The 22,870-nt window shown below is 33.0% G+C and overlaps 1 protein-coding gene and 1 long non-coding RNA gene across 3 annotated transcripts in view; one reads left to right on the forward strand and one right to left on the reverse strand.

The window, feature by feature from the left end:
- LOC139894550 (uncharacterized) overlaps positions 1-22,870 on the reverse strand; it is an 80,530-nt gene that overhangs the window by 32,485 nt on the left and 25,175 nt on the right. The gene's annotated exons all lie outside the window — the stretch shown is intronic.
- Positions 18,874-22,099, forward strand: LOC139892857 (uncharacterized). 2 transcript variants are annotated; one of them, XM_071875986.1, is made up of 2 exons: positions 18,874-19,030; positions 20,139-22,099. In XM_071875986.1, exon 2 carries the CDS (start codon positions 20,200-20,202, stop codon positions 21,889-21,891), a length of 1,692 nt encoding a protein of 563 aa, XP_071732087.1. In that variant the 5' UTR covers positions 18,874-19,030; positions 20,139-20,199; the 3' UTR covers positions 21,892-22,099. The 2 variants fall into 2 exon arrangements, with proteins under 2 accessions (XP_071732087.1, XP_071732088.1); XM_071875987.1 differs by having other exon boundaries at positions 20,173-22,099.

Raw genomic sequence — 22,870 nt, forward strand, 5'->3', positions numbered from 1 at the left:
GTTTAACTTTCCCCGGCAGCGGCGCCAAAAATACTTGATGTTAAAGCGAAGGGGTATAAAATACTATTAATTTTTACAAGGAAATACTATTAAATACGATACAATTTTACACAAATTATTTATTTATTTATAGAGTGGATATACCTAAACCATGCTACAACACTTATAGGCAGTGTACCTAATCGTACAGTAGTATAGTTTTTAGTAGATCCGGTTCATTCCACAGGGATACACTAAACAAGTTTAACGCTATATAAATTTTAACCTATAATTGTAAAAATACAAATATATACATATAAGTAGTAATATTATTATAAAAGGGGGTTTTTACCGTTTAATGACCGTTTGTCGATTTTAAAACTTAAGTCACAATTAAAACCTAATGCAAAAGATTAAAAATAAATATAACTTAATTTAAAGCGTAAAGTAAATAACGATAAATAAAGTGCGGGAAAATAAAAGTACGATAAATAAAAATGCGATAAATTAAAGTTGCGATAATTAAGAGTACGATAATTAAAATTACAATTAAATAAAATAAAAGTGCGATAAAATATGAAATAAAGGAATTATGCTTATTTAAACTTCCGTAATCATGATGTTCGACGTCTTGATTTTAGTTTATTACCATGGGTTAATTGTCCCTTGTCCTGGATTATTCGATATGTCCATACGGATTTGTCCATAATAGTCCATCAGTCATAATTATAAAGTACGGAGTTCTTCATCAAATTATTCTTATTCCCGAAGTCAAATATTTCAACTAATTGGGGATTCGAACTGTAACAAGGTCTTAATTCTTTGTTTAATGAATACACCAGGTTATCGACTGCGTGTAAACCAAGGTTTTAATACTTTGTTAACAATTATACCAATTACCCTTGAATGTAATCCACCCCTGTTTTAACTAGTCCATTAACTATTAATCCAGTCCCGCGTCCGGTAAAATGAACAATTATTGGTATTTATAGATATCCCGCCCACCGTACCCGATTAAGCGTATGTGGTTATTTATAGATACGTCAAATTATAACCTTTATATTAAATTAACGAGGTATCGTTTAATTTAATATAAAACCCATTAATAGCCCATAGTCTAATTTTCACAAGTGTCGTTCTTTTATCCAAACCCCAATTATGGTACAAAAGCCCAATTACCCAATTTTAATATTTAGTCAAACATCACGATTACTTCGGCATTAAATAAGCATAATAATAACTTAGCTACGAGACATTAATGTAAAAAGGTTGAACATAACTTACAATGATTAAAAATAGCGTGGTGTTACACGGACAGAGTTCCGACTTACAAAACCTTAAAACATTCGACTAATCTACCCTTATTATTATTACCAACTTAAAATTAAAATTACAAATTGATATTAAGAATTGAAGTGATAATTGATACATATGTATATGTATAATATAGAGGGAAGTAGAAAAAGAGGTGTAAAATTTGAGTAAAATTCGTGACCTTTTATAGGCCTACAAACTCCGCGAGTGTGGAGTTTTTATACCTTCAAACTCCGCGAGTGCGGAGCCTCCAGTTTCACCTAACATTCCTTGAACTTTGACTGCCGACGAATTTTATTATATAAATATAATATATATATATATATATATATATATATATATATATATATATATATATATATATATATATATATATATATATATATATATATATATATATATATATAATTATATATTATATTATATTTATATACATAATTAATTTGTAACTTTCGGTCAGTTGCGTCGCGCGTTATTAGTTGGTTCATGTCCCGGTTTCGGCTTTTCGAACGTCCTTTCGTACGATTTAATATCGTGAACTTTGCGTTTCGCGGCTCGTTCTCTTGTAAATTTTAGACGTTTCTTATCAATAAATTGAACCTTTTTAATTGTATCTTGTACTTTTTAGCTTTTTGGACCTTTGCGTCTTCAATTCGTCGAATATGCCTTTTGTCTTCACCTTTTAATATTTAAACGAATATTACTTGTAAATAGGACAACTGCAACTAAAAGCTTGTCTTTCTTTAGGGATAATGCTATGAAATATGTGTTCGTTTTTAGCATTATCAAATATTCCCACACTTGAGCATTGCTTGTCCTCAAGAAACATAGTCTTAAAATGAAAATATACATGAATCACTTCTTTATTCTTCACACTTTGTACATCAGTGATTTCAATACGGCGGTATGAACAATGATAGTAACGATGTGGTTTACAGTCCCACATGACTATAAAAATTTAGATCCGTTAGGAAATTGGATTGAAAACATTTGATCTTTTGAAAATTCAATCTAGCTTTTACCCTAGATAAGTTTTCCGGAATAACCCTTCACCGGTGTTTGCAAAATGTTTTTGTGGGTTTTGTGGGTTTCATATTTGAAAATTTTAGCTCAAAACTTGCAGTTTTGTGTCACCCACTTACTAACCTTGTATTGGAAAAGCAACACGTCCAGTATACTTGCTCCGCATATTACCTTTCAGTAAACTACCGTCCGGTTGTAAAGGAAAGCGTTGAACAAGCAACTGTTAAGGCAATGTCCCGTGACATGCTTTTGATTATGGTCTATATCGTGTCGGATGCAATTACTATCCTTTGTAGGAGCAATAGTAAAGATCACCCTATAGTTTTTTCGGTCTGGCACAAGGTCCTATCTTCTACCATGCTATGCAATCACCGTTCTTACGGTTGACACCCGATTTGGTTCAGGTGACCTAATGAATTTCAGGAAAATTCCTAGGATTTTACGTTCAATAGTAATGAACGCATTGAAAATGGGTTTTCAGAAAACAAATCGGTTTGTAATTTTGATCAAAATATTTTCTCGTTCAAGCTCGAGTTTAGATATCATCGAATTCCATGAGTTTGTAATTCTCAATCTTTAAAGTCAATCTCAAGGATTGAGTAATATCAGGCTTAAAAGCTGATTTTTGATCCTTAAGGAGATTATACTTTCTGGGGGTCTGATTCATTAGTCTTATCCAGCTAATTTGCACGGCATCCTCCCCATTTTACGAGACAGATCCTCTCATGGTTAGGATAAGTCTGACCACTTGGCGACCCTATTTGATGCTGAGGTCCGTGGATTTCCTGCTGATTTTAGTGATGACTTTTCTAGGTTTTTCATCAACCTACAGCTGGTCTGGACGACAACTTCCTGACCTAAATCAAGAACCGCGTTTCTTTTTCGGAAGACTTTACTTCCTTTTAATGATGGAATTGATTCATCATATAGATCCATCTTTCTTTCAAATATATTACAGTAAATCGGGTAAAACTTATTAGTTTAGTCCAAAGAAAAAATATCTTCATTTATTTTTTACAAAAATATGTGACATATGTTTTAAATAACTTGGCAAATTTTCCCACATTTGGCTTTTATTTTCTTTTATTTGCCTTTTTATTGTCCTCTATTCCATTTTAAATGAATTCTAACATTTTAGGTTGTTTCTCAATTTATGTCCTTTCCGAGGTAACAATAATTTTGGTGTTAACACCTAGTTTTATCGTTCATAAATATGTATAAACATGATTTTGAGTTCGAGTAAAATTCGTGACCTTTTATAGGCCTACAAACTCCGTGAGTGTGGAGTTTTTATACCTTCAAACTCCGCGAGTGCGGAGCCTCCAGTTTCACCTAACATTCCTTGAACTTTGACTGCCGACGGATTTTATTATATAAATATTTTATATATATATATATATATATATATATATATATATATATATATATATATATATATATATATATATATATATATATATATATATATATATATATATATAATATATAATTAATTATATATTATATTATATTTATATACATAATTAATTTATAACTTTCGGTCCGTTGCGTCGCGCGTTATTAGTTGGTTCATGTCCCGGTTTCGGCTTTTCGAACGTCCTTTCGTACGATTTAATATTTTGAACTTTGCGTTTCGCGGCTCGTTTTCTTGTAACTTTTAGACGTTTCTTATCAATAAATTGAACCTTTTTAATTGTATCTTGTACTTTTTAGCTTTTTGGACCTTTGCGTCTTCAATTCGTCGAATATGCCTTTTGTCTTCACCTTTTAATATTTAAACGAATATTACTTGTAATTAGGACAACTGCAACTAAAAGCTTGTCTTTCTTTAGGGATAATGCTATGAAATATGTGTTCGTTTTTAGCATTATCAATGGTAGAATTGGATAATCTTGTAAGTCCTGAAATTAAGCTTCACATTGTTGAGAGTGTCGGAGTACATGTTTACCCTCACATGTTATTCACGTTGTCATATTTAACGGAGTTTATAACAAATTTTTTTGGTAAAGATCCCAGACGTACAATTTTAAGTATGTTAGTAATGAACAGATGATCAATGTAATTTTTAAATAATAATACCAACTAATATAATTTCTTGTAAATGAGAACCCATCCATAGAATTTAACCGTATTTATACATATACTAATACCCATGGGAATGGAGTTTTATTTGAATGTTTTGGGCTGTGTGAACACTTCGTAGGTGTTTTATTATTGTTGACACCAACATGATGTCGTGCATATGTTCTATTTATTTATTTGTGTTGACGTCAGTATGACATCATGAATATGTTCTATTTATTAAAAACGGTTTTTTTTCTTTTTTGCTGACATAAGCATGACTTTTTTTAACGACGTTCGCATTACTTTTCTTTTATTAGTTTTTAAAGCAATTTTATCATTATTATTTTACTTGTCCGTATAACGCCATTAAAAATTTAAAAAGTTAGTGTTATCTTTTTAAATTTTTCTATTCATCGTAAATGTTCACACAAGCCAAATTTACACGGGGTCCAACTGGTATGTTCAAAAGTACAAACGGGGTCTAAAAGAATCTTTTTGACATGGGTAATCCCCGTGGTATACAATTATTTCACGGAGGGGTCCATTTTGCTGACGACGTCAATTTCAGATGTTAACTTTTTGCACATAACTTGCACTTGATGGTATAGTTGTCAGTTCATTTTATACCTTCATCTTTTACATACTATATTTCATCTTTGCCAAAAATATAATCCTTAATTTTTTTTTCCCAACGTCATTTCTTCCAAACAAAAGCTTCTTAATCCAAAACTTTCAAACATCATCTTCACACACTCGTCAACCATCTTTATTATTTTTCACCATATTTATTGTCGTCATTATCAATGCTCAATAAATCAAAAAAAGAATGTCTCAAGAAACTAAATTGAAAAAAGGTGTTGTTAATCAAACTCAATCATGAATAAACATGTTCATAACATGAAGAATACTGCAATTCACAACCATAATTAAATAAAAAATCTTACAAATACCAGAAATTCAAACATCAAATTCAAATATCACTCAAAGTTATTTGTTGTTATAACGAAAGCAAAATCAGAGAAATGTTATCGTCTTGTGCAAATGCTTTGAAAACTGTACCAGAATCAAAGATATGTTATATCAATTGAAGCTACTTTGTAAATCCTCAATTTGATTTGAAATATCCTCAAACAGTCATTATCAACTTCAAATTAGGGTTTTGTCTAAAAACTAAAGTAAATCTCCAATTTAATTCCGGCAACGAATGTTTCCTTTCACCGGCATCAAAACTGATTCAGATTTCGAGTTAAAATAGAAAAATTGGATCCCGAATTTGATTTTGAATTACTGAATTGCACCTAGATTTGAGGCCCATTCCGTTCAACGATCGCATTTTTCTATGCTTGTAGGTAAAATCAAAGCTGGTTATTAGATTTTTGTTTTCTTTTTTTCCATGATGTGATAGATAATCTAAAGGTTTTATTTGTACTTTTTATCTTTAGATAAATTAAAGGTTTTAAAGATGTGCAGGTGGTCAGGTGTGGTGTTTTGATTTAGGGTTTCAAGAGTTGCGTATGTAAACAAAAGGGAAAGGGGATGAAGAATATAAAAGATACAGAAAATGCCCTCATGTGCACTGCACATGATGAATTTTAACTGACAAATTTATCGTCGTTAGCAAAATGGACTTTCGTGAAACAACTGCATACTATGGGAGATTCTGCAAGTCAAAAGATACTTTAATTGAAAAAATATTTATATATCTTTAAACTTTCGATTATTGTAATGATATTATGTCACTGTGACCATCATTTTTATTTTTTAGGAAAAATTGTTTGAAAATGCAGTGAACTTTCACCAAATTCCTATTGTATATATCCAACTTTCAGATCTCCTATTGTACGTATTCAACTTTTAATTCTCTACGATTGTATGCATTGAATTACTTAAAGCTCAGGTAGCCAGTCAATATGTAGAAAAAGTTATGTGGTTGGTCCCTCAACTTAACGTTCGTTAATGTTTTCGTTAATTTTAAGAACATCTTCAATATTCAAGAATACCTTTTCTATTCCCACAAAACTTAAAGCTTAAAACCTAAAACTAATCTGGCTAAAATACATATACATTATACATGTATATTATAGAAAGGCATGACAATGAAAATGTGTTCATAAAAATCCATAAATTGTTTCCTTGTTCAATCATTCATCAAATTCACAAATAAAGACATCACCAATAATGAAAAACTATTATACTCATCTTCATATCATCAGATGAGTCAAAAGAATAAAAAAATGATTTCTGCATTATGTTTTTTAAACACGTTGTAACATTATGAGATCGAGCCTAGGTGGAAATGACCAAATTGCCCTCGTGTGGTGTTAATTAGTGGTTTTTATAATTATATGTTTATGATTATTTGATTATTTAGTTGAGACCAGTTCGTGACAAGTGTCACATAACAGGTTCGTTTGTTTATATTGAACTCCGTTGGGGCTGCCTAACGACGTATGAAAGATATCAAATGATTGATAAATACCCGTGTGTTGTGGGGTATGGGATTTTAACCCAATATGTGTGTATGTGTACTGCCTTTTCTTTCATTTCTGGATTATTCCCCTCACACACCTCGTTCTTCACTCGTTCACTCTTGAAACCCTAGAATCTCTAAATCTTGTTCTTGATCCTTGATTGTGTTAGAAATCAGTAGCAAGTGTTTTCAATGTGTCAAACAAGGTAAGAATCATTCGTTGACATGTCCAAATCTGTGTAAAAATTAGGGGTTTTATTAGTTTTTATTTAAAGTGTGATTTTGGGTCAAATTGGTACAAATTGATGTTGTTTGTGAGTAAATTGTGACGCCCCGTACAAAATCATCGTGTACGGATCATTAACAACAGGATCATTACAAGGTCAAATACTATATGATGTTTAAAACCCAGTTTTGGATTCATGAAAAGATAACTTCAATTGTTTTACAAAAGATAACGTGACACAAAGGTCGTTACAAAGCCATTATTCAAAATAACATAAGTTGCGAATGCAAAATAAAAGTTCCATGATTGAGACATCCCTAAGTAATGCAGCGGAAGTCTAACACAGCGAGTCTGTAACAGCAAGTCTATAACACCAAGACAGCAAGTCTAACAGCGGAAGCAACAACGTCTAAGCACCTGAGAAATACACGCTTAAAAGGTCAACACGAATGTTGGTGAGCTATAGTTTGTTTGTAATCAGTAATGTAATGTAGACCACGAGAGTTCGTATTCAAAACAGTATGAAAAGTATATGCTTATCTGTGGGCACCCGGTAACTAACTTAACGTAATATTACCCCCTAAAAGTACATTTGGCGAGTGCGTCTGTTTACGAAGTATTAAACACCCGTTGAATGCTAGCACGACTAGTCCGAGTGGGGATGTCAAACCCTATGAATCCATATCTAAGATTTGCGTTCACCAGTTCATAAACCAATGACTAAACGTTATCGAGCTAAGGGGAATCTTTGTGCCGTTATGTCACCCACACATATATAAAGTTTAAGTACTCGTGTCTAGTATGTAAAACATAAAAAGCACATGTATTCTCAGTACCAAAAATAGTATAAGTAAATAGGGAAGCTATAACTCACAGTGATAAATGCGGTAAAAGTCGATACGAAAAGTATGCAAGTAGTAAGTCGGTCCAAACAAGTAAGTTGGTCGATCCAAAAAGGTCCGAAACCTAAGTCAATGGTTACTAAGTCAGTAAATTGTCCCCAAAAGTTTAAAAGTGAATAAATTAAGTCTTAAGTATCATCATCATCATCATCATTCGTAAAAGCTAAAGTAAGTTTTCAACAAGAACAGAGATCGAAACAAAAGGCTGACTTCGGACAGCTGCTACGACCTCTATACAAACCGATAAGACGCGTAGTCAGTGGCCAAGGCTCCGTATGTGAGTCCTTGTACATATTTCCAATTTTCAGATCCTAACTCGATGTCGTTTCACCGTGGCGGCGGTTCAAGCGAGAGTAGGTCAGAATTTTCAGCACGTCGTTACAAAGGCGTAGTGATTTTCGGAAGGCTCTAAATCCTAAACCGTATATCGGACTTAGGCGAGTCTTGAACGAAAAGTCATCTACTCGAAACGAACTATCTTAAAATCAACTTTCCAGAAGTCCCAGGTGTTTTATCAGACCCCGAAAAATAGAAAACAAGTGCTCCGGTGGGTTTCTTGGTGCTTGATGCTTATCACGGTTCTCATCCTTGATGCGTGTAAGCTTCAAGTGTACAACTCTTTGATGTTTCAGTATCACTTTGACCAAGTTTCAACCAACAACACACAATGTCAAGACTAAGTAAGAATACAACTCACTTAAGAGTTTTAGAAGGATGATGAACCAATGTTACATCATGTTCTTAGTCTTAACACAAATACAAGTTCTATCTACAACTAAAGCTACAAACTTTTATTCAATCAAACAAGTAAGAACATAAATTTGATCAAACAAAGTAATGGAACCCTAAGCTAGAGAGCTTGGATCCTTTTAACAAAAGTTATGAGATTTCAAAGCTAGAAATCTTGAATCTTTTATGTTCTTGAAGATCTTCAAAGCAAAAGGCTAGATCTTCAAGTTCCATGAAGATCATAAACACAAGTTTTGATATTTGAACAAAATAGAAGAGATCATAAGTTAGAAAACTTAGATCCAACAAAAGTAATGAAGATTCAAAGCTAGAAAGCTTGAATCTTGAATGTTCTTGAAGATCCTTAAAGCATGAAGCTAGATCTTCAAGTTTCATGAAGATCATAAACACAAGTTTTGATCTTTTAACAAAAATAAAGTGATCTTAAGCTATAAAGCTTAGATCCATCAAAGTATTAAAGATTCAAAGCTAGAAAGCTTTAATCTTTAATGTTCTTGAAGGATTCAAATCAAAGTTTAAATCTACAAGATATAACAAGTTCAAAAAAAAGCTAACAAGCTTGATCTTATAAAGATGATGATGATGTCGTGATTTAGAGAAGAAGAAGAAGAAAATTAAACCTTACAATTTTTAGTGTGAGAAAGACTAGAGAGAGAATTAGAGAGCAAGTGTGTGTAAAATGAGAATGAGATCAAGTGTAAAATGGATGAAATGAGCTTGGTATTTATAGTGGTAGTGGGGAGCCTTAGGCAGTGGGTACATGGGGGGACAAGGGGATACCTTTTTGCTTTTTGTATGGTGGTGGTCTAAAGGTGGTGCTTATTGTTAGGATCCCATGCAACATGTTTAGTAATTGTTAACAAAAATACTACAACACTTGGCTCTTATTAATGGGTTTTTGTCCTACTTCTTAATGGGTCATAATCCATTTAAAATTGGGCTAACTTAAAAGTCCAATAACTAGAGTAGGGTGGGCTTAAGTTCAATAAGGTAGAAAGTCCAACAAGACTAACTAGTGTGCATTAGTAAATTACTAAGCGTAATTAAGCAACCAATAAGCCAAGTAATTATTATTAGGAAATAACAATTAGTATTACGTAGCCATAATATTCCAATTATGATAAAAGTTAAACGTGTACCAAGATACATAGCTCGTTCTAAACGTCAAGTGACATTAACGGTTATAAAAGCATTCGGGGATCAAGTTAAGTAACTAAGTACTTAATGGCACATTGTATGGTATTAACGAAAGTAATTAACCTGAAATAAGATCTCAGAATATAAACCAACACAGTACGCACAAATAAGCAGTTTCGTGAAAGTAACAAGCACAAAGGTAAGTCGAAAAAGTCGGGTCATACATAAATCATGTGGTGTTTTATGTCCTAAAACATTTAGTGTACAAGATGTATTCTATTTTGAGGTAAAAACGAGTCCAGGATCAAGATTTGGTGGATTTTGGTTGAAACTCATCACTTTGCTGCTGATGCAGTTGATGAACTACAGTCGGCCGATGGTCGCTGATGATTGACCGATGGTGGTTGACAATCGGTCGACGAACTAGACCATCGAATGATGGTGCAAGTCCTTCAACCAATGGATGTTAATTTAGTCGATCGACCGATGGTGTTAATGGTCAGCCGACTGTCTTTAATAGTTGACCTATGGTCGTTGACAATGTAATTCATAATAAGTGTGGTTGTTGTTGTGCCGTTATGCTGTCTATGTGTCTAATTTTGATTAGAGCACTATACTAACATGTTTATACTGTTCTCAAGTGATAAGAACTAAGAAAACACTTAGTAGATAAACATCTAAGCTGTTGCTGGTAATCGGTGAGTGGGACTATCTCCGGGTGTAGTTTATAGTAGCAAATTGTGCTACTTGGTTATATTGTTGTTAGTTGTTTATGTAGTATTAGTATTGCATGATTAACTGTATAAGGTAGAGTTGCCATCTATTAGTTATAGTTGTTGAGTTGCTGGTTGTCCGTTGCCTGTTGCCTGGTTGTACCCTTAGTTATTAAAACCTCGATTGACTGGGTTCCACTCAAGAGGTGAATCTCGATTGGTTGGGTTCATCTCAAGGAGGTCAACCTCGAATGAATGGGTTGGGTCATGTGGACTACTGTCTGTTGAGTATAGTTCCAAATGACGCATTCGTTGCGTGAGGATGGCTATACTGGATATTCAGTAGTTAGGACTATCGGTAAACTCTAGCCTGATCAGTTAGGGTTACATGTCAGGCCTGACCGCCGGTACTCTAGTTAGAGCATTGTTGTTGTTTCCGGTTATATGCTGCTGCTAGTTACCGTTAGGTACAAGTTGGTACTGTATGCTAGATCTGTTAGATAGTTCTATTCACTTAGCTTCGTGTTAATCCCCTACATTTTCTCTGTTGCAGGTTTTGGTTCTTTAGCATGTTGGGTTGAAGGGGGGAGGTTTCGTGAAGATATGTTTGATTAAATCAACTCTGATGTCCTGAATTATTTATGTAAATTGGTTTTAACGTAACACCGGTGGTTTTGTACCGATGTTATTAACGAATGTTTTGTAATAACTATGTTTTGTATATATAAGTGTGTATTTATGTTATTTAAGTCTTCCACTGTATTTTTTTTAAAAGTACGGTGTTACACACATCGATAGATCTTGTACTCAAATTACAAGTGTACATGTTTCTTAATGTCATTAAATTCAGTTTTCTGGTTTGGGTTAAATTAGTGATGGTTACAAATTAAATACGACTCGATGAAAAAATTAGGAGTACAAATCGAGACTAAAGATTCGCCATCCTTCAATAAATATATATAATCAAACTCAATATCATCATCCCAGGACTGAATGATGGTGGTCGGAGTAAAAATCGATGAACAGATCTGGGTACAAATCGATGTACAAAATGATGAACAGGTTTGGGTATAAATTGGGACTAAATGGTGGTGGTCGGACTGAATATCGAAGTACAAATTGATGAACATATCTGGGTTTACAGATCCGGGTATAATTACCACTAAATATCGAAGTACAAGTTGATGAACATTTATGTTTCTTGTTTGATCTTGTAATATGAATTTTTGAGAATTTAGGTTGAAGAAGGATTTGGGTTTTATTATCTTGTAATCTTGTATTGGGTGTGAAGATCGAAATAGCGGTGAAGAATTAAGTTCGTGTTTGATTTTGTTTTGTTTTGGTTATGATTTTGTTTTTTTTCTTCGTGATTTTGATTTCGTTTTGCTAGGAAAATTAGGTTCTCAGAATTTTAATTTGAATGTGAATGAAATTGGTGAAGAAGATGAAAGATGAAAATGAGGGACCAATAGTGTCAAAAATAAACATAAATAACTAGTATGTAATATCTGACAAACATGAGAGACCAATGATATAATTTTGTCTAGTAGGTGACTTGAAGTTTACCTGTTAAAATAGGTTTAATTAAATGCTTACAATAGTAGAGGCTTAAAAGTTGAATGTATATAATAGAATATTTGAAAATTTGATGTATACAATAGAAATTTAGTAAAAGGACAATGCATTTTTAAACAATCTTTCATATTTTTTAAAATAAAAGACAAGCTATCCCACAATTGTTTATCTATGTTATAATTCAGTAGGCTTATAACTACCTTTAGTGACGTGTTATAATTCAGTAGGCTTATAACTACCTCTAGTGACGTGTTATAATTCAGTAGGCTTATAACTAACTTTAGTGACGTGGTTTTTGACTGTGGACTATTGATAATTATTAGAAGATAGAGAGAGAGAGAGAGAGAGAGAGAGTATATATGAAATATATATATCATTCAAGCAAGTTACATGATTACATTTGATGGGGTATTTATAATACATGATTTACTGTGCATTATTTGATTTATAATTAGGAGTAGCTGTCATCCATATTTACTTTATCAAAACACTCCCCCTTGGATGACAATTTTATTAGCTCAGATATTGACTATAAATTACTGCCTCGTTAAAAACCTTGCTAAAGAAAACCCATTGGGAAAAAAACTTTAGCTAAGGGAAAAAGAGTGCAGCATAGAGTTGACTCCCCCTCAAGTATACATCGTTGATCTTTTACATCTTTTGAACATGCCTCATGCCAATATTGTGAACATGCGTTCTAAAAATAGCAGTTGGAAGTGCTTTGGTGAAAAGATCGGCAGAGTTTTTGTTGGATTGAGCATATCTCATTTCAATCTGGTTGTCTTTGATGAGATTTTGAGTATATGAGAAGAATCTAGGAGGTATGTGTTTTGTTCGGTCACTTTTTATATACCCTTCTTTCATCTGTGCTATGCAAGCTGCATTATCTTCATAAATAGTTGTTAGACTTTTATCGCGTTCTAGTCCACAAGAATTAGTAATGAGTTGTGTCATTGATCTCAACCAAAAACATTCCCGAGTAGCTTCATGTAATGCAATCACTTCGGCATGATTTGATGATGTTGCAACAAGTGTTTGTTTTTGAGAACGCCATGATATTGCAGTAACTCCATTTAGGAATACATATCCATTTTGAGATTTAGCTTTATGTGGATCAGATAAATAACCTGCATCTGCATAACCAACCAAATCTTGTTTTGATTCGTTAGAATAAAATAATCCTAAATAAGTAGTTCCTCGAAGGTATCTAAATATGTGTCTGATCCCATTCCAGTGTCTTTTGGTAGGAGCTGAGCTGAACCTTGCCAACAAATTAACTTCAAAAGAAATGTCAGGTCTTGTACAATTTATAAGATACATAAGAGCTCCAATTGCACTAAGATATGGTACTTCTGGTCCCAGGATATCTTTATGATCTTCACAGGGACGACATGGATCAGTGTCAACATTAAGTGATCAAACAATCATAGGAGTACTTAATGGTTTTGCCGTGTCCGTATTGAAACGTTTTAAAATCTTTTCCGTATAAGTTGTTTAATGTATAAGTAAACCATTAGGCATATGCTCAATCTTCAAACCAAGGCAATACTTGGTTTTTCATAGATCTTTCATTTCAAATTCTTTCTTTAGAAGTTGAATGGCTTCATGGATCTCTTTATTTGTACCTATGATGTTAAGATCATCGACATAAACGGCTATGATCACATATCCGGATGTTGTTTTCTTAATGAATGCACATGGGCAAATAAGATTATTGGTATACCTTTTGCATATCAAGTAATCACTTAATCGTTTATACCACATGCGACCCGATTGTTTCAACCCATATAAAGACCTTTGTAACTTGATTGAGTACATTTCTTTGGATTTTGCATTGGTTGCTTCTGATACCTTAAATCCTTCAGGTATCTTCATATATATATATCACTATCAAGTGATCCATATAGATAAGCAGTCACAACATCCATGAGATGCATTTCTAAATTTTTAGAAACTGCCAGACTGATTAAGTATCTAAAAGTAATTGCATCCATAACAGGGGAATAAGTTTCATCATAATCAATTCTCAGTCTTTGAGAAAAACCTTGAGCTACAAGTCTAGCTTTATACCTTGTAACTTCATTTTTCTCATTTTTTTTCGCACAAAAACCCATCTATATCCCACTGGTTTCACATCTTTACTTGTGAGAATGATAGATCCGAAAACTTTTCTTTTATTGAGCAATTCAAATTCAGCTCGTATTGCTCCTTTCCAATGATCCCAATCATGTCTATTTTGACATTCCATGACAGATTTTGGTTCTGGATCATCATCATCATTCATGATGTCATATGCAACATTATATGAAAATATCTCATCAAGATTTTTCATTTCATTTCGGTTCCATAATATTTTTGAATGTGCATAATTAATTGAAAATTCCGTATTGACATCATCAATCTCTTCTGCAGAAGGAGTGTTGATTTGTGGTTCTTCTTGAACACTTTCTTTTACCTCATTATCAGCTGATTTTCTTTTTCGGGAATTTTTATCTTTGGAACCAATTAGTCTCCCACGTTTCTGGCGTGGCAAAGACTCAAGAGTGACATTATTGTGTGCTTTTGGAATTTCAATTCGAGCTGGAACATTTGTTGCTGGTATATATGATTTAGTCACTCTTTTTGTATCTGTAAATGCATCAGGCAATTTATTCGCAAGTTCTTGCATATGCATTATTTTTTGAACTTCGATCTCGCATTCTTTTGTGCGAGGATCAAGATACATTAATTGAGGTTCACACCATGAAACATTATTTTCTTTATTTTTTATTTCTCCCCCTAATCTAGGAAACAATGTTTTATTAAAGTGACAATCAGCAAAACGTGCTGTAAAAATATCACCCGTCATGGGTTCAATATATCTTATGATTGAAGATGTTTCATATCCAACATATATTCTCATCCTTCTTTGAGGACCCCATTTTAGTGCGTTGTGGTGGCGCGATAGGAACATAAACCGCACAACCAAATGTTTTAAGGTGGGAAATATTTGGCTGATGGCCAAAAGCAAGTTGCAAGGGAGAATATGTATGACTTGCACTTGGTCTAATGCGAATTAATGATGCAGCATGTAAAATTGCATGAACCCATACAGATACTGGGAGTTTTGTTCTCATTATCAATGGTCTAGCTATTAATTGCAATCGTTTGATTAGTGATTCGGCTAAACCATTTTGTGTATGCACATGGGCAATAGGATGTTCAACAACAATCCCAATAGACATGCAAAAATCATTAAATGTTTGAGATGTAAACTCACCAGCATTATCCAATCTCACCCTTTTAATAGTATAATCAGGGAAATGTGCTCTCAATTTAATAATTTGAGCAAGAAATTTTACAAATGCCACATTTCGACTTGATAATAGACAAACATGAGACCATGTACTAGATGCGTCTATTAGGACCATAAAATATCTAAATGGTCCATATGGTGGATGAATTGGTCCACATATATCACCTTGAATTCTTTCAAGAAACATTGGTGATTCTTTTTCAACCTTAAGAGGTGATGGTCTTATTATCAATTTTCCAAGTGAGCATGATGTACATGGGATAAGTGCATCATGAGGGATCTTTTGATCCGTCAATGGATGTCCATGTGTATTTTGAATTATTCTTTTCATCATTGTTGATCCTGGGTGGCCTAATCTTTCATGCCACAGATTGATCATTACAGGATCACATGTCTTTTCATTAACTACCATGTGTGCTTCTGGTACATTTATATATGTATAATGTAAACCAAAACTAAGTCTTGGTAGTTTTTCAATCACATGCTTCTTTTCAGTGATACTTAAGTATTTATCATTTTCTGTAGTCACTGACTGATAATCATATCCATTTTGGTATATGTCAGAGAAGCTTAACAAATTTCTCTTTGACATGGGAGAAAATAAGGCATTTTTTATCAGAAAATTTGTACCATTTGGTAACATGAATTTTGCCTTTCCCATTCCTTTTATTAAATCCGCAGGACCTGATATAGTATGTACCGTTCCTTCTGTTGCTTTAAAATCAGTGAAATATTTTTTAGATTTGAGTATAGTGTGTGTGGTACCACTGTCTGCAATACAAAGATCCCCACCATTTGACTGATTTTGCACTCCAGTAGTGTACATCATGAACTTCAAAAATATGAGAAACAAATAATGAGTACATAATTCATCAATATATTACATTCAAAATATGTTATAAACGAAAGTACATAATAAGGAAAGATATAGTAAAGTAGATATGGTATAGATCGTAAATCTATATCCATTTATTTGATATGGACATATAATAGAAAATTTATTCATTAAAGTAGTCACTTGTTGGCTCAGTGATTTTTGTATCAAGGTCATCCACAAGGTTTGCCTCTTTTCCTTTTCTCTTTAGGGATTCTTGATATTGATTAACAGAATATTGATTTGTTCGACAGTTCTTAGACCAATGTCCAATTTTACCACATCGATAACAAGAATCTTCAATATTCTTTGAAGAGCTTCCTTCAACATTATGATTTGTGGGATTGTATGGTAGTTGAAATTTATAATTTTGTGGATTATTATTTCTTTGTCCATGACCACGACCACCGTAAACATTACAACCACGACCACCACCACGACCATTACCATAAGGGTGATTTCGAACATAGTTATGATTTTTATTATTGTTATGGTAATTTCCATGATGATGGTTTTGGCTAATATGACCACGACCTCGCTCACGTCCTCTTCCAGGTGCACTTCTTTTTTTATTATTATTATTGTTAATAGCATTAGCTTCAGGGAATGCTAGCGCACCCGTAGGACGAGATTCTTGATTCTTCATCAGTAATTCTTTATTCACTTCTGCAACTAAGAGATAAGTTTGAAGTTTGAAAAAAGTTTTGTAATTCTGCAATCTTAAATTTTCTTGTATAGTTATGTTTGCAGAATGCATTGTGGAGAAAGTTTTCTCCATCATATCAGCATCACTTATTTCTTGACCACAGAATTGAAGCTTCGAACGGATCTTGAACATGGCCGAGCTGTATTCACTTACCTTTTTAAAATCTTGGAACCTTAGATTTCTCCATTCTTCCCTCACAGCTGGGAGTAATATTTCCTTTTGATTATCGAATCTACTCTTGATACTTTCCCATAAAACATGTGGATCTTTGATAGTGAGATACATATGTTTTAAGGTGATATCAATATGTTTGTGAATAAAAGCAATTGATTTTAATTTATCTTGATCAGAACAAGTATTGTTTTCTTTTAAAGTTTCTAGAATACCCAATGATCCAAGATTTATTTCTACATCCATGACCCATGATGTGTAGTTTGTTCTCGATACGTCTAGGGCATCAAACTCAAGCTTTGATAAGTTTGACATTTTCTATTTTCAGAAAGATGAACAACATAAATCATAATCATAATCAATTTCTAACAACATGGAATTAGAATCATTTTAAATTCATAAGTAGCAAACAATAAAATAATGGTATGATTATAAATAATAAAACCACAAGGGCAGGATAGAATATTGGTTCACCCGGTGGTATATTAGCAACAATGATGATAGTTAATATGACCAATACAATAGGAAAAATCATCCTTGTGTGAATCATCTTTACAAAAACTTTTTGAGAGTGGTAATCTGAGAAAATGAAGATTGATTTGTGAAAATGTGAAAAACGGAGATGTTTATTTTATATTAGAAAAATATAGTCGTTGTAACGTCGTCAGTTGACGTTAACAACCGTTATGTATACATGACCGTTGTAACGTCGTTAGTTGACGTTAACGATTGTTATGTACTCGTTATATTAATAATAATTTTAATAAAAGAATTTTATTAGTATAAATATGATTACTATAAAATACATTTAGTATAAATATGTTTAGTATAAATACGAAGATTAAGAGAATAAACATATTATGCATAAATAATAAATTTAAGAATAAACATTAGTATGCACGAAATAAATAATGATTAATTGCATATAAATGTTAGATAACATGAATATAAATGTTAGTGAAGTTAATAAGAGTTAGATTACAGAAATATAATTCAGTCGGTATAACCGACCATATATAACTTAAATAACATAAATATAAATGTTAGTGAAGTTAATAAAAGTTAGATTACATAAATATAATTCAGGAGGTATAACCGACCATATATAACTTAAATACCATAAATATAAATGTTAGTTATGATGATAATAATATTTACCTTACTAATAAATAATAGAAGATATCGTTAAAGATTTTTTTTTTTTACCTTGATTATACGGAGCACTTCGTGCTGATAACGTGTTATAATTCAATAGGCTTATAACTACCTTTAGTGACGTGTTATAATTCAGTAGGCTTATAACTATCTTTAGTGACGTGTTATAATTCAGTAGACTTATAACTAACTTTAGTGACGTGATTTTTGACTGTGGACTATTGATAATTATTAGAAGATATAAAGAGAGAAAGTATATATGAAATATATATATCATTCAAGCAAGTTACATGATTACATTTGATGGGGTATTTATAATACATGATTTACTATATATTATTTGACTTATAATTAGAAATAACTGTCATTCATATTTACTTTATCGCAACAATCTATATTTATTTACTAGTGTTATTTAATTACTCCGTATTATTCATTTGTTTAATTTAAGTTCACTCGTTTGTCCTCTAATAAAACATGCTAATTTACATTCCATGTGAGGTAGAAATATAGAGATAGTTGGGTGGTCTTTGCACCTTCTTCCCTCTTTCCTGTTTGCAGACGAACACACACTCAAAACACGCACACAGATACACAATCAAATCACATTCCTTTTTATTTTCAAATCGAAATCCGTACTGTCAAGATTCCATTAAACATTCCGCTCATAAAATCTGTAAGTTTATTTCATCGTATCACAACTGCTGTTAACAAATTTTAGGTCGTTTAGGGTTTGTTTTATATGTTGTTGAAGCTCAATTAATTGTTATAAATTTAGGGTTTTGATGTTTGGAATTGAAATGTGGGCTGTGTTAATTGATTTAATTTGAATAAAGATTGAAACTTTAATAATTTAATTGATTAAATTTGATTAAAGATTGAAACTTTAATTGGTTAACATTTTGGGATTTGTGAAATATGAAATCTTTTGTAGTCTTTGAGACTTTGAAATTGTAAAAAATCTTTCTGTTGAAATTATATATATATATATTTGACTAAATTTGATTTGGGGTCATGAAATTGGTGTTGGTTTAGTACAAATCCCAATTCTAGGCCATGAAAGTGGAAAAATAGTATATTTGAAAAAAGGTTCAAAATTTGGGTGTCAATTTGGGTTGAGTTTTTCTAATGATTAGCATTTATATTTATATAAGAACCCAGTTATGGGCTCTTTTCAATAAGTAGATAGCTGGTTTTAAAGGATTGTATATAATTATATATATGCATTAGAATTAGATTAAGTAATGGGCATATAAGCAATTAAATAAGCAATTCCAAAACATCCCTTCAATTAGAATATTTGATATATGGTAGGATTTAATATATCACTAGGTGATTTTGTTTTGACTAATGAAAATGACAAGTTGTTGCAACATCAATTTCTGCTTGTTAAAGAGGAACTAATTTTTTCTTTTATGAAGATTAATTTAATCCCTAACAGTTAGTTATGCTCTAGTCATTTGCAATCATTAGATATTATGTTAGTTTCATTGAGTTTTATACTTAAACTAAAACAAAGTTTCTCAATTTTGATGTTGTAAAGTTTGAAAGATTCTTGTTTGTAACTTGGTATATACAGAGACAATTTTTTTAATTCAAAAGTACAATTTATCTAATTGGTTTTGGCTTGTTTTCTGAACTTCTTATCATATCATGATGCAACTTGTAGTGTAAATAAAGGTATTTCAATTCATGCATGTTTTTAAAGATTGGTTTTTGAAATCTGTTTCATCACGAGTATCTATATATGTTTATAACCGTCTTTATTTTTACTTTTAATTCAGAATTAAAATAACTTCAACCGTGCTTGGCTGCCAGATTGTTGCATACTCTTGAAGGTGCACTATGGTGCATGAGTCATGGTTCCATGGTTTATGGAAAAACTCAAAGAAACATGACAATGGTCCAGAAAAGGTGCGAATCGGCGTGTTAGTGTTTGAAGTCGCAAGTGTTATGTCTAAGCTAGTTCATCAATGGAATGCGTTAACCGATAAACAGATTATGAAATTGAGAGAAGAGATAAGTGCGTCGGTAGGTATTAAGAAGCTCGTTTCTGATGACGATGATCATGTAGTAGATTTAATATGTGCTGAGATGCTACAAAATTTGGATAACGCGTCGAAGGTTGTTACAAGGCTTTCAAAGAAATGTAAAGATCCAGTATTAAAATGTTATGAACGTGCGTATGATGATTTGATTAAGTTCGGTATTGATCAGTACCAATGGCAGTTTACATGGAAAAAGATGAACGAGAAGGTGAAAAAGATGGAAACTTTTATAATGATTAACGCGAATTTGTATCAAGAAATGGAAAATCTTACAGAACTTGAACAAATTTTGAGAAGAATAAAGAGTGATGATGATCAAGATAGTATAACCGTTGTGGACTATACAAAGAAAATGGCGTGGAAACAGCATGAAGTGAAACGTTTAAAGGAGATTTCGCTATGGAACAAGACTTGTGATTATGTTGTTCTTATTATGGCAAGATCGATATTTACAATTTTCGCTAGAATCGGGCATGTTTTTGGAATTAGTCACTTGTTACCTCCGGAAATTGAAGAAACTAAAATACTAGATTCCGGGTTACTTCATTCTTCCATTGACCCGGGTCAGAATAGGAATGCAATATTCTCCTCGGGCCCGTTGGGAGGCCCGATTCCAAGAACAAATAATGTGAAGAAATACTATTCGGGTCCACTTGGGAATTCAATCACTGTATCGAGCTCGAAACGTGGAAATATGAACTCTTTCTCGGGACCCATTGGGAAACTAACATCAAAGTCTGGACCTTTAATGCGGGCCGCTAAAACCGGGCTGAAATGGTGGCAAAACCGGGATAGTTCGTCAAAAATTCACGGTAAAAGCGTCACTCCTAATCGTATGAGTACTACTAATATTGCGTTTAGTGGATGCATAATGGGCGATAACGTTTCTTCAACTAAGAACCGCAATGGAAACCAAAACGCCACTTCTTCAGCTGCTTGTTGGCAGGTCCAAATGGGCGGGTCGAAACCTAAACGGGTTGATCCTCCTCCAGAAACGCTTGGTGCGGTTGCTTTATCACTGCATTACGCTAACGTAATCGTGGTTCTTGAAAAGCTAGTTGCATCACCGCACTTAATTGGTCACGATGCACGGGATGATTTATACAATATGTTACCTAAGAATGTTAAAAATGCTCTTCGGGTTAGGTTAAAACCATTTGCTAAAAGCTTGGAAATGGCTACTTATGATGCGGGTTTAGCAGAAGAATGGACCGAAGCAATGTTGGGAATTTTAGATTGGTTGTCTCCGCTTGCGCATAATATGATAAGATGGCAATCGGAACGTAGTTTTGAGCATCAAAGCATGGTTTCTAGAACGAACGTTCTTCTTGTACAAACGCTGTATTACGCGAATCAAGAAAAGATCGAAGCAACGATTACCGAGCTTCTTGTTGGTTTAAACTACATTTGGAGGTTTAGTAGAGAAGTGAATGCAAAAGCTTTGTTGGATTGTGAAAATGGTGTCAATGATTATGTAAACTTGGTGTAGGAGCGGTTGGAAAATGACAAAGGTACTCGTTTTAAAGTCGATATTGGTTTTGTTTAGGGATACAAAACTTATATTATATGGTAGATGTTTATTTACTGAAATGTTAATTTTCTAGATATGGTGAGGTCTTTGCTACATATTTCTGGTTGGGGTTAAAATGTTATGATGCTTAAATTAACCATTTATGGCTGTTTGATATGTTGATAAATTCATGTAGAGATATTAATCAAAACGTCAGTTTTCAAACGTCCTGTAAAAAAAAAAAAATTTATTTTTTTTTTTTTTGAAAGGCAAGGCCCCAAAGTGAGGTTGGTGGGGATTGAACCTGGGTCTCCTTTGGAGATTCCCAAGCACCCAACCACTCAACCAACCCTTTGGGTCAAACGTTCGGTAATAATTTACTCCAAAATCATTATTTTTTTGCCAAAAAAAAAAAAAAAAAAAAAAAAAAACCTGGGCATTGCCTTCGCACGTATGACATGCGACTTGCGAGTTACTAGATTGAGTGCACACCAAGCTAAAAATTGGTTCAAGCATTTTGTGGAATAGTTGGTGTGTGAGACCAATCTCCCTTAATCCATCAAGATCTTCATTAGTTATGATCCGCAAATGTTGTATGCGTTAACACTGACATATCTAATTTAATCGTAATATTAATCATGAATAATAATATTCATATCATATGCCATACCTGAAATGAACTAATGTCAAGCTCATCTGATAGTCACTTTCCTAAACTTACCCCATACCCCGAGCAAATTTTGTGGGCCAACATTCAACAATGATACAGACTCGCACAAGAGAGAGGGGTGAAGGCAATGTCTGGGCTCGTAATTCAACATGCAAGTCGGAAAAGACCACTTGCAAATATGAATGGTTCTGGCGATTTGTGAGTTCAGTTTTGCAACGAAAAAAGTTCATGACAAATTATTTGAGTGCGTATGGAAAAGGACCGCTTTGATTAATATCCCGTTCAGGT

This window comes from Rutidosis leptorrhynchoides, chromosome 2 (assembly GCF_046630445.1).
Source record: "Rutidosis leptorrhynchoides isolate AG116_Rl617_1_P2 chromosome 2, CSIRO_AGI_Rlap_v1, whole genome shotgun sequence".
Classification (NCBI taxonomy): Eukaryota; Viridiplantae; Streptophyta; class Magnoliopsida; order Asterales; family Asteraceae; genus Rutidosis; species Rutidosis leptorrhynchoides.

Bases quoted from the DNA above. Each gene is read 5' to 3' on its own strand.
- LOC139892857 (XM_071875986.1), top strand. From the start codon at position 20,200: ATGGTGCATGAGTCATGGTTCCATGGTTTATGGAAAAACTCAAAGAAA.